Below are 13,398 nucleotides of genomic sequence, written 5' to 3' on the forward strand. Positions count from 1 at the left end.
ACACCGATGAATGGATATTCATATCCATTAATTTGTCATCTTCGAGTTGCCACATATGTAAGATTGGTCACTTCGTTGAAATGATTTACCGTTTGTTTTTTGGTATTCTGTTCCTGTAAATCACTTACGAGGAAATGAAATGCATTATGATGAATGAATTGTTTTGCAATACACCTCATAATACCGTTTTGAAAATGTGATAACATGGAGTCGATACAAGATCTTTGCTAGTAATATAAGTTTTAAGTAAACGATTTTAAAGCACATAATTGCTTAAGAATTGGAATTGAACATATGAGCAAACTAAAAATATAGACAAAATATGAAAAACTGAATGATATAAGCCAAAAATAACAACCTAAGACATGGATTACTACATGTTAAATTATTATTAAAATGATGCAAATTCACTATTTCTATCCGTTTTCAGAACACAAGAGTTGCCGAAAATATAAAATATTGTTTATTTTGATACAATACTTCTAGCCAAATGATGACTTTGTGGTTTATAAAAATGTAAACGTTTTCAAACAAACGTCTTGTTCGTTAACAATTTTGCAAGTTTAATGTTGCGATATTATTTTGACGAAAATATTGCATCGGTTCTGTAATTTTGCGGACAATTTTAGGAAATAACTAATATATCGAGAAATTAAGCGTGAAAAATATGTATCTGCCTTGTTTTAAATAAAAGACTCTCAAGTTGTATACAAAACTCTCGGCATGTAGACACATTATAATTGTAGACATGTCATTAATCATTATAATGTGTTTCGGCCGGCTATCAATGAACGTCAAAAAATAATGACATAACTGTATTGGAGTGGCATGTTTTATTGTGCATATTCAGTCACATGGTTAATGAGGCGACATTTACTCCTATTTAATTTAAAAAGGTTATGGCTTATTTATTTTAGGCCAAAAATAATAAAATGTTTGTTTTGTCTTCCCGACCAATTAGATTAGATGAAGAAATCCGGCGAACAAAGCGAAAAGTCTTCAAATCAACCAAATTATTGTTCCCGGCGCGTGTTTAACTCAGAGAAAAGTATCGCCGCTACCAATATCCCTGCCTTCATAACCAACCACGTGTAGATAGCTTACAGTAACCGTTTTAATTTTTACTTTTCTTATTTTAGATATAAAAAAAATTATCATGAACCTAAACTTATACACTATTTTCAACGTATAAATGAAAATGATACAACATTTCATAACATAATACTTAAACAAACAAAAAAAATCCTACCATATCTGGTTGGATTTTCTTGTGATGACAGAGATTGCATGTGAGAACAAGGTACGACAACTCCGCTTGGTGATTGTTATTTGCGTGTCCGACCGGTATAATTAATTAAGACTGTGTTTTTAGTGGAAAAGCAATATTTTTAGACGTTTCCACACTAGTTTTGGTGTTAAGTCATTTTGAGTTAATATACAATCACTTCAACGGTTTCCGATTTATTATTATAATTTATAATATAAAGAAAAGTTGATATAAACATCAGTAACTAGTTCTGCTTGTCGAATGCCAGTAATTTAAACCTTATATTTTTAAATTGTATTAGAGAAAATCCGTCTTTGAATTATCAAATAAGTAAGAGCTATTTAATTAATCAATAAATAACAATCCTTTATATAACAGAACAGAACAGAAAAAAACATAATTTTATTACACATAAACTTAACAGTTTCTAGTGTTAAACAAAAACAATAATACAAAATACATGAATATAGTAAGTGGATTTAGCAGAAATGTTATATAATAGTTATGGGTGAACTTTACAGATACTTGAACAAAACTCGTTTTAAATCACATGTTAACAGTGTATATTGCTACATATGAATGCTTTTTACTTTTTTGTAATCATTAAGGTAAAACATTAATTGTAATTTGAAGGAGCATAGAATATAACAGTGCGCATCCAAACCACATACAATTTAAGAAGCAACGGCACAATTATAGTTGAACTTGTATCATAACACATCGGCATAGTCTATAATCAGTAAAATATAAAAATAATTTTAATTTCAAAATATAACAATAATTATACTTTCGAAGGAGCACACATTTTACATTCGAATCACACTCACAAAATCAGGTATCGAAACAGTACCGGATAATACATATAATTAATATGAATGCAACATCTATATCATCATATACTAAAACAATACATGTTCAAATATAGCATTTCACATGATGTCATATTGTATTCAATTTTCATTTTAAACTCTAAAACAAATACATTATTATTGGTATAACGATTGCGAATCTTGAGTGCTTCTGAAATGAATTTTCCTAACTTTAGCATTTCATTTTTATTTTCTGTAGTTAATAATAGTGTGAGTTTGAACATACTAGGTCTGACTCTATAATAGGTTCTAATGTAGTTTTCTCTAATTTGGGCAAATTTAGAACATTTCAACAAAAAGTGGTATTCATCTTCTATTTCATTACTGTCACATAATTGGCAGAGTCGCAAGTTTCGTTCTCATCTATCATATCTTCCAGTCTTAATTCTCAGGTTATGATCACAGATTCGTATTTTCGTAATCGCTGGTCTTAAATTTCTTGAAACAATCGTCTCTAAATATGGTTCGAACGAGAATGATGTTTTAATTGCTTTGTATACAATTGGTACCCTATTATCATTAACATCTCGATTCCACTCTTGTAAGTATTCGTCGATAACTCTTTGTTTAAACAAAGACAAAAATTAACCTCGTTGATTTGTGAGTTTTTAGACCAAACATAATTAAATCCGTACTTAGATAGTAAGTCCCTAACCTTCCCCAACCAATTCAATGTATTATTATTTACGGCAATTAGACCATCTTCCAATATATCGTAATATAATGTTTTCGCTTCTAGTTATTTTAAACCAATATTTTACGATACGTACATATCTGTTAATATACAACGGGTATCCACCATGTTCACCGTAAACGGCTACACTTGAGGTTGATTTTCTGACACCAAGAACAGCTCTGCAGAATTTAAGGTGCAATTTTTCCAACTCGCTATACTTTGAGAAACCCCATATTTCACACGTGTATGTAATATTTGAAGATACAAAAGCATCGAATAACTGCAAAGCTACCTTTGGTTTACAATCATAAGTTTTCAGGTTGGATAACAATACGTTGAGTGCTTTTAAGCCCTTACCACGCAAAGTATTTGTATTGAGATTTAAGTTCCCTGTATAATTAAGGGTTACATCCAGATAAATAAAATCGTTAACAATGTCTATGTTTTCGTTACCATATACCCACCGCTCATTACGTTTGATAGCTCCGCGTTTGCGGAAAACAATATAAAAAAAATTGAATGTTTACTTGCAAACCCTAGGTATTACAATATTCATATAAACGGTCGATAGACTGTTGTAGGTCTTCCGGCGTTTCACCTATGACAACCATATCGTCTGCAAACAGAAGTAGAATTAAACATATGTCTTGTATATTTATTCCAGCATTATGTCTATTTTGTAAAAACATTTCAAGATCGTCCACGAAAAGAGAAAAAAGGATCGGCGATGTTATCTCCCCCTGTCTTAGTCCGATTGCTATATAAAAATACTCCGAATATGTGTTACAATGTCTAACACATGCTTTGACCGACTGGTACATACTGCGTATTATGCGCAACATTTTGCCGTCCAAATTGGACTTGTATAACTTTTACCACAGTGCATTTAAATATATAGAATCAAAACAACGTTTCATATCTATGAAACAACAATACAATCGTTTATTCATATTAACATATTTTTGAATAATTGAATGGAGTATTAAAACCGCATCTATTGTTGACCTGCATTTTCTAAACCCAAACTGCGCGTCAGATATAACATCGTTTTTTTAGCTCATCTATTTTTTGAAAAAAAAATGAGCTTTTGTCATCACCTTGGCGTCGGCGTCGGCGTCTGCGTCGGCGTCGGCGTTGGCGTCCGGTTAAGTTTTGCGTTTAGGTCCACTTTTCTCAGAAAGTATCAATGCTATTGCATTCAAACTTGGTACACTTACTTACCATCATAAGAGGACTGCACAGGCAAAGTTAGATAACTCTGGCGTGCAATTTGACAGAATTATGTGCCCTTTTTATACTTAGAAAATTGAAAATTTTGGTTAACTTTTGTGTTTAGGTCCATTTTATTCCTACAGTATCAAAGCTATTGCTTTCATACTTGCAACACTTACTAACTATCATAAGGGGACTGTGCAGGCAAAGTAATGTAACTCTGACTGGCATTTTGACAGAATTATGGGCCCTTTTTATATACTTAGAAAATTGAAAATTTGGTTAAGTTTTGTGTTTAGGTCCACTTTATTCCTACAGTATCAAAGCTATTGCTTTCATACTTGCAACACTTATTAACTATCATAAGGGGACTGTGCATGCAAAGTTATGTAACTCTGACTGGCATTTGGGCAGAATTATGGGCCCTTTATACTTAGAAAATTGAAAATTTGGTTAAGTTTTGTGTTTTGGTCCACTTTACCCCTAAAGTATCATAGATATTGCTTTCATACTTGGAACACTCGCAAACTATCATAAGGGTACAGTAAAAGGACAAGTTGCATAACTCTGGTTGTCATTTTTACGGAATTATGGCCCTTTTTTGACTTAGTAACTTTGAATATATGGTTAAATTTTGTGTTTCGATCCACTTTACTTCTTAACTATCAAGGCTATTGCTTTCAAACTTCAAATACTTTCATGCTATCATGAGGTTACTGTACCTGGCAAGTTGAATTTTACCTTGACCTTTGAATGACCTTGACTCTCAAGGTCAAATTATTAAATTTTGCTTAAATTGCCATAACGTCTTTATTTGTGATTAGATTTGATTGATACTTTGACAAAACTACTCTTACCTTACATACCACAATAGACTCCACCCAAACCATCCCCCGTGCCCTCCCCCCCCCCCCCGAATCCCCCCTCCTTTTTTTTTGTTTTTTTGTTTTTAAGATCATCTCACAAATGACCACCACACCCTCACACTATACCCCACCCCCCCCACCCCCCCACCCCAAATTATTTTTTTTGAAACCGATAAAAAACACAAATATTTATTTTATGTTTGAAATACCGTCCAACCATCGCACCCAAGAATCCCCCCACCCCCCCTCCCCCCACCCGAATCCCCCCCCCTAATTTTTTGTTTAAGATCATCTCACAAATGACCACCACACCCTCACACTATATCCCACACCCCACCTCCACCCCAAATTTCATTTTTTTTCATGGTTAAACCCCCCCCCCCCCCGATTTTTTTTTTAGCATTTTTTTTCCCATTTTTGGAAAATAATGTTATAAATGTCCACATTCCCATGCTATACACCCCTCTTCACTCCACCCCTCCCTCCTTTGTGATTGAAAATGAGAGTCCCTTCACCTTTAAAAAGAAAATAGATGAGCGGTCTGCACCCGCAAGGCGGTGCTCTTGTTTACACCATGTTGTTATTCGCTGGTTGAGTACACATGTAAACAGCTTTGCGAAGTGACTTAATAAGGTGATGCCTCTATAATTACTAGGGTCGGATTTATCACCCTTCTTATGTATAGTGATTATAATCCCTTCAGTCCAAGATAACGGGAATTCGCCTGTATTTAAAATCATGTTAAAAATCGTTGTAATGTAACCCGCCAAAATATCACAGGCTTCTATAAAATATTCGTTAAGCAATTTATCTACGCCAGGTGATTTACATGTCTTTCAGACGGCAATAGCTTTAATTACTTCACTATACGTTATTTGGTTATCAAGGTCCCCATATACGTTGTCAAAATTTTCGAAGTCATGGTTTGAATTAAAATCTTCTGCGTTGGCATTATCATTAAAATTTTCATTTGAAAACTTTTGCTGTAAATGATTCTTAAAGTCATTAAGTGACGTGTTGCTAGTAAAACCTGATGGATTGTGTGATCTTAAGTAGTTCCAAAAGTCTTTGGGTTTGTGCCGTTTAAGATCCTCGAATTGTTTACAGCGTCTGAGATTGTACGCCTTACGCTTATTTTTTGTGATTAATTTAAAAGTACGTTTTAATTGACACATTTTTACTCTATCTGTATCACTATGTGAGTTGTTATATATATATACAATGCATCTTTATATGATCGTTTCGCTTCTCTACATTCTTGATCAAACCATTTATCGCTATCCGATATAGTGTGTCGTTCAAATTGTTGATATTTTTTAACGACGTGCTTAATAAATAATGGGTCAGCAACATCTCTTACAATATTGGTGAAATTGTTTACAATGGTGTCAGTATTTGTGTCGCTTTGTTCGATATGGCTTTGGATTAGATCGTTAAAATCCGGAGCCCTGTTTATTTATCCCTCTCGGAAATGCTGTTTTTCATCATCCCGCCATTTAACGTACTCGCATATATATGGTTCTTCTACTGTAACTCGCATGTTGCATATTACATTGAAAGACAACGGGGCATGATCACTGAAATTGTTAAAATCGTTTACAACGAAGTTATCTACGGTATTAAAATGATGTTCACTTATTAACAGGTAATCGATGACACTTGCGCCATGAGTATTAAAACATGTATATTTACCAATGCTTAAATCAGAGCCCAGTCTACCGTTAGCGATTTTCAGTGTCGTGGCCTTGCATAAATCAAGTAAACTATTTCCTTGAGAGTTACTTCCCTTGTCCATTGAAAATCTTGGTTACGTGCTATCAGCTAAATAGAAGTCGGGGTCAATATCGTAAACATATGCATCGGAAAGAATAGCATCACTTTTACATGCTGTTCTAGCGTTAAAATTCCCAGAAAACATAACTGTGCCAAACGATTGGAAATGGTTAATATCGTTACCGAGACTTTCGAACAGGTCCGTATCTATCTAGTTGGCCATCGGAGAATCACTACCCCATATATATACCGCTGCAATAAATATACCTTCTTTATTGTTAAAAAACGATTTATCTAGTTTAAGCCATATTATTGTATCATGAATTTTTTAACAACCGATATGCCACTAGTTATGCTATTGCGTGTATATACTAATATACCGCCACTGTTGCGCTTAGCTTGCCTATGTCTATATTTCCTATAAAAATTGTTGCAATCGTATCCTGATAGTTCGAGTTTGCTTGCTTTACATGTCCATGATTCTAAAAAAATAGTTAGGTCATACTGTGATATAATGGCAAGGAAATCTGGATCCTCTCGTTTGGCTGCGCTCAATCCGTTGCAGTTCCAGACTACACACTTAAGTCCATCCAGTCCCTCCTACGCGTCTTTTATTGGCCTGCCGTCAACGTACAAAGTGTCAGATGACACCCACGCCCGTTTTCCGCCTGCTTTTACTCTTTAACTGTTCTGAAGAGACGCCGTCTTTTTGCCGCGACTTCCGGTGGGAATTGTTCCGTAACATAGAACGGCGTTCCTCGGAAGTTCTTGCTACTTCCGCGAACTTGCTCTCTGTCGCCGACGAATGAAAATTTGCCAACAATGCTTCGGTGCCTCTCCTCGCCGCCGTTTCCGGTGGTTCCTCTGCCGGTTGTGTTTTTATGGCCCATCCTATGCATCCTTTTGAATTTCATAGCAGCCACCGCTTCCCTGGACAGTTTGAGTTTCTCCGACATGAAGTCTCTCACTAATTGTTCGTATTTGATAGGGGTTTCATTTGGTTCTTCAGGGATGTTTCCAAATATGAAGTTATTCAGCATGCTTTGGGATTGCACGTAGTTCATGTCCTCTCGTAATTTAATGTTGCCCTTTTTCAAGTCTGATATCTTTCTTCTAGCTCCGTCAATATCAACGCCTACAGAGTCAATTTTATTTACACACTGTCCACTTTGTCCCTGGTATCTTTGGTTACTGTGTCCATGTGTGCCCATAGTTGTTTGAGATCCTTATCGAAATTATCAATTTTTCTCCAGCCCTTCGAGTGTCTTTAATCGTGAGTCCATGTCGTTTAGTTTCAAGTCAATTGTGCCAAGCATTGCACTAATGTCTGCGTTTGTTGGCCCCATGTTGTGCTGACCCGTTTTGCCTTTCATAGTTTTAGGCAGCTTTGGCTCGGCGAATTGGTTAACGTCGCTCACACTACTTTGCACGTTGGATGTGTGAATGGTGTTCCCGTAAAATCCTTCGTTAATTAATAATACGAGTCGCGCTTCGCGCTCTATAGCGCCTTTATTAGTAACAAGGTGGTTGCTAGGATAGTGGAACAAAGAAGTTTTGTTTTTATACAAAACCAGAAAGTTTCACCGGTTCGCGTATTTGCCCAGTCTCTATGATCTTTTATTATTGCCCAGTCCCTGTGATCAGTTATTAATTAAAACAATTAGCTTTGCATTATTGGCAATAAATGTTGTAGCAAATGTAATAGGCACAAATGCAGTACTTATGTACAATACTTTACACACAAAAATCACCACTATGCAATATATTCTGACAACAGAAATATACACATTGATCCGTAAAATAACTTCTCCTCCCATAAGCGAAAAAAACGTATTACATACTAGTCGCCGCACTTCAGTGCGACGCCAATGACGATGAAGATTTTGTGAAAAATATATCTGGTCTTAAAGACTGTATATAATACTACGGAATACCATCAGGGCCATCGTGGTTACACATTAAAATCCAGAGGGCGACAATGCAATAGTGCGATAGTACGATCGCGACAGTGCGATAGTACGATGACGGCAGTGCGACAATACGATGGCGACAGTGCGATAGTACGATGGCGACAAGGCGATAATACAATGACGACAGTACGATAGCGCGATAGTACGACGGCGACAATGCGATAACACGATTACGACAGTGCGACAATAAGATGGCGACAGTGCGATAGTATGATGGCGACAATTCGACAATGGGATAGTGCGATAATACGATTACGACAGTGCGACAATACGATGGTGACAGTGCAATAGTACGATGGCGACGATGCGACAATGCGATAGTACGATGGCGACAATGTGATAATACGATGACGACAGTGCGACAATACGACGGTGACATTGCGATAGTATGATGGCGACAATGCGATAATACGATGACGACAGTACGATAACGCGAAAGTATTATGGCGACATCGCAGTATCGCACTGTCGCCATCGTATTGTCGCACTGTCGCATTATCGTCATCGTACTATCGCGTTGTCGCCATCGTACTATCGCGTTGTCGCCATCGTACTATCGCATTGTCGCCATCGTACTATCGCATTGTCGCCATCGTACTATCGCATTGCCGCCATCGTACTCTTGCATTGTCGCCATCGTACTTTCGCATTGTCGCCCTCTGGTTTTTAATGTGTTACCACGATGGCACTAACGGTATTCCGTAATAATACAGACGGAGCCATAAAACGTTTGAAAATTTGAAGAAACGAATATTTTAATGAAAGTTGGTCTGGTTTCTTTATTCCAAGTGTACGTTTGGGAAACCAGGAAGTTATGTGTAGACTTATCAAACTTTAGAACATGTATTCAAGATTAAATACAAGTTTTTATTAGAATTGCAAACCAAGTAATAAATGATAGAAATAGCTTTCACATGAGGGTTCCATATTTTTTATTAGATAATTTTGAGTAAATGATATTATAAAAGCATCTTACTACTAAATCTCAATGGATAATAAATCTGTCAAAAATGCTATCAAAAGGACACACCTATATTGCAATCACAGCGTAGGACTGGAAACCAACAGGACGTAAAATAACATAAGATGACATGTTTATGAAGCATTAAACATCATATTGCAAATTAAAAGCCTATACATATGACAATGTGCACTCTAAATCTTATATAATAGATCATGTATTGTTTATTTAATTACTCGTTATTAATGAACGTTGTATTCTTAGGTACGCACATGTCTGAGTAAAGCGGTCACAGGATTCATACAAAGATCATTTGGTTTTATTGAGTTGTTATTTATTTATTAATTTGAATTCAGTTGCAAGACACCATTTGATTTTTATATCCAACCCTATGCTGTTGTTGTGTTTTCTTATAAAATGCAATTAAGTACTATTAGCATTGAACACTTTTTCTAAAATTATGCCGTGGCGTATTTTTTCCGTCAAAATTAGGTCGCCGTAGTGTAATGGATATGGTGTCCGCCTAGCGACCGGGAGGCCATGAGTTCGATCCCCACTGTTGGAGTGTTCGTTAGATCTCCACCATAGATACCAAGTACTGGATCTAGTCCCAGGAAACGACATGGAGAGCTTTATAAATAAGCCTTAGCTTTCTATGTCATAGAGCTAAAATAAATAGTTTTAAACTAAACTATTCTAAAACTACAAGTGCACTGAGCACTAATGAACGCTTCCTTACGTTTGCTTAAATATTGATTTATTAAATGTTCTGCGTAACATATTGCATTTTTTTTCTTCATCTTAAAAAATAGTTCTAATTCATCGTCTGTATGTGTGCATACATGCCCGTACAAAAGAAGAAAATATATGAGATGGTTAGACTTAAGTTCGTGAAAATGCAAGACGTCGAAAAAAGAAACTTAAGGGTTTGTTTGAAATGTTTTGTTTTTTTTAGAACAGACATATTTGGGACCATGTAAAGCGTGTTAGTGGCCACCACGAATGCAGTAATAATCCCCGGACCATGCGCCACCTTGTACACCCTATGACTTACCCCCACCATTCCACGTAAATAATAGCCTTTGGTTCAGAATGAACGACAAGACACAATGGTAACAAAGCCTCCCAACTCCATCTGTTCAGTCTTCGATCAAAAGACCTTTATCATTATGTTTCGAAATAGTTGAATTTTATTTTCGAATATTTTTATTTCCATATATACTAATGTGCAACATATAGGTCACTCTTAAATAATGATATACATACAAAACTACATGTACTAATTTACATTATATACAGTATGTGACATATAACACGTAATTGAACTAATAGTCACATACATTTTAATATTCAAAAACGAATTTTTTATTGTACGGATACCGGATGTAATGGGCTAAACAGAAGATAGGGGCAATCATAATTATATATCTGTGGCAGGGAACGAGACTTTGACCCATTTTGCGCTAACGTCGTTTCCAAGTAAAATGACTTAAAGTGGTGACTACCGTTTCGCGTATTTTGTCAACCATTTATTTTGCAATTAACTGTTGTTTCATTTTGAAGATTACTCAAACCCAATATAACTAAGTCCGATAATCGATAATTTTCCGTATTTCCTCTTGATTTATTATGGTTTAAATTAACATCAGTTTAAATATATGATGAATACAGTAGGACACAGTTCAACAGTGAATATATTTCGAATGTTAATGTTTCGGATACACGCTTGTCTTTTTGTGAAGGTAAGTTTTTCTTACTTGTTTCAGTTGTTTTTCTCAAATTAATTGCAAAGTTTGTCTGTGGAAATTGAATTTCTTGCAAAAATGAATTTATATTATCAAACATGGTGTCTGTATGAGCCGTTTTCGCAGTCCTAACGAAGATTTTAGACGATATGTTTTTCTGGTGTACTCTCGAAATTTGTCAAAATCTAAAACACTTCTCAATGTATCATTAATACGCTGGGTTTTGGTTCCAATTAAAACCATGATATTCGAATTTTGACTTAGTGAATGAATCTTAATGTATCGTAATGTTTTTTGAGAATTTTCAAAAGCATTTGTAAATATGGCAGGGAGTGAGATTTTGACACATCTTGAAAAAAAAGTCTTTTTTTTCAAGATGTGTCAAAATATCACTCCCTGCTGATTTTATTAATACTTTGACAAAACAACACTTACCTGAATACCACAATGGATTCCACCCAAACAATACCCCCCCCCCCCCGCCCAAGATTCCCTGCCCCCCCCCCCCACCTCCCACCCCCATAATTTTTTTTTTTTTCCTTTTTTATTTTTGAAAGATCATCTAATAAATGACCACACCCCACATTATAACCCACTCTCAACCCCCCTACCCCCCATCCCCCCCCCCCCAAAAAAAAATAATATTTTTATTTTTTTTTTATATTTTTTAAAGATCGTCTAATAAATTATTGAATATAAACAATTTCGCCATAAAGGCTTACGTTATACTGTCAAGCACTCGAATAGTCGAGCGCGCTGTCCTCTGACAGCTCTTGTTGAAACAATATTCGGTCATAAAAGCATATCATCCGTTTAGATTTGCTAACGTTGAACTGTAAGCATATACAATCTTATAATGCGAAAGTAACGACATTCGTGGATGTTGAACTGCCATAAATAGTTCAAGTAAAATATTACTCACTTCATTGTTAACGTTTGACTTTACTTGCCCTGTCACATTTGCGTGCCAGTATGAGTCACATTTGCTAAATCATTCATCGATATATCATTATCGAAAGCATGGTTATCTACACTGGTACCATTTTTATCAGAACTCTTTAAGGTATTATTGCGCTTGCAACACTTTCGGCAATTCAAGTGCACTTCTTTGCTGAACGAAGGTGAAACGGGCACGTAAGAGCAAAACGGAGTCCTCCGGAAACGGTCGGAAACTAACGGAAGATCGTACATCGTCGAGTCCTTATTATGGATCGAGTTTTCCGCCGCGAGGTTACGACGCCAGGTAAGGATGCCACGTTCTGCCGGGGTGCCTGAAAACAAACTTTGTATAAGGTATACTGTCGAATGTAAAAGATTTGGTATATAGTGGTTTATTGATGATATTCGTATATTTCTGTGAATTGCCTTTTCTCATGCATGACATTTGTGTTATTGAATTGATCAAAGATAAAATACATAAAAATTAAAACCGTTGATAAACACTTTCAAAATTGAATAATAAATTACAGTTCGTGTAAATACATCCGATAATTGAATTAAACTTTATAATTTCATTATACTATGCATATTCAAAATCTGTTGATTTCATTTTAGCATTATATTTAAACAATGGCATGTTTATCAAACACTTAACAATGCTGTAGTCTCAATACTGATACATAAAAGTAATTAGAGAATACAACATTCGACACACAACATTGCATAAAGTTTACTACAGAAAATGTTTGTCCGTCGTTGAAAAACTTCACATAGAATTCCTTGGCTCGCTTACCCGGCACAGTGTTGTCCAGAAAGCAGCCTACCCCGCCACCGACAAACATCGCTGTACCTAGCAGGACCGATATCACCTGGTCCAACTCGCTGTACCCTGTAAGATAACAATGGCTACTGCAAACACACTAGTACGAGCAAGGCAATCAAATAATCACCAGCTTCATCTTAAATCTCTTTATCATATCAAAATAATCATGCATTACCGGGGTATTTCAATGAAATTCATCATCTTCATCATAATCATCAACATCTTAATCATCATATAAATCCTTCTTAATCGCCATCATTAGTAGCAGCAGCATCATCATAATGATCGTCATGGTCA

The 13,398-nt window shown here is 35.7% G+C and overlaps 1 protein-coding gene across 3 annotated transcripts in view; it reads right to left on the minus strand.

The window, feature by feature from the left end:
- Positions 1-11,974: 11,974 nt before the first annotated feature.
- The window catches only part of LOC127842601 (solute carrier family 23 member 2-like), a 57,666-nt gene continuing 56,242 nt past the window's right edge, over positions 11,975-13,398 (minus strand). For all 3 annotated transcript variants that reach the window (XM_052372193.1, XM_052372192.1, XM_052372191.1), the window contains 2 exons: positions 13,072-13,167; positions 11,975-12,610 (listed from right to left, as the gene is read on the minus strand). In XM_052372193.1, coding sequence (XP_052228153.1) covers positions 12,294-12,610; positions 13,072-13,167 — 413 coding nt within the window. In that variant the 3' untranslated portion in view covers positions 11,975-12,293. The remainder of the gene's footprint in view (positions 12,611-13,071; positions 13,168-13,398) is intronic.

The sequence above is a fragment of the Dreissena polymorpha genome, chromosome 8, assembly GCF_020536995.1.
Source record: "Dreissena polymorpha isolate Duluth1 chromosome 8, UMN_Dpol_1.0, whole genome shotgun sequence".
Taxonomy (NCBI): domain Eukaryota; kingdom Metazoa; phylum Mollusca; class Bivalvia; order Myida; family Dreissenidae; genus Dreissena; species Dreissena polymorpha.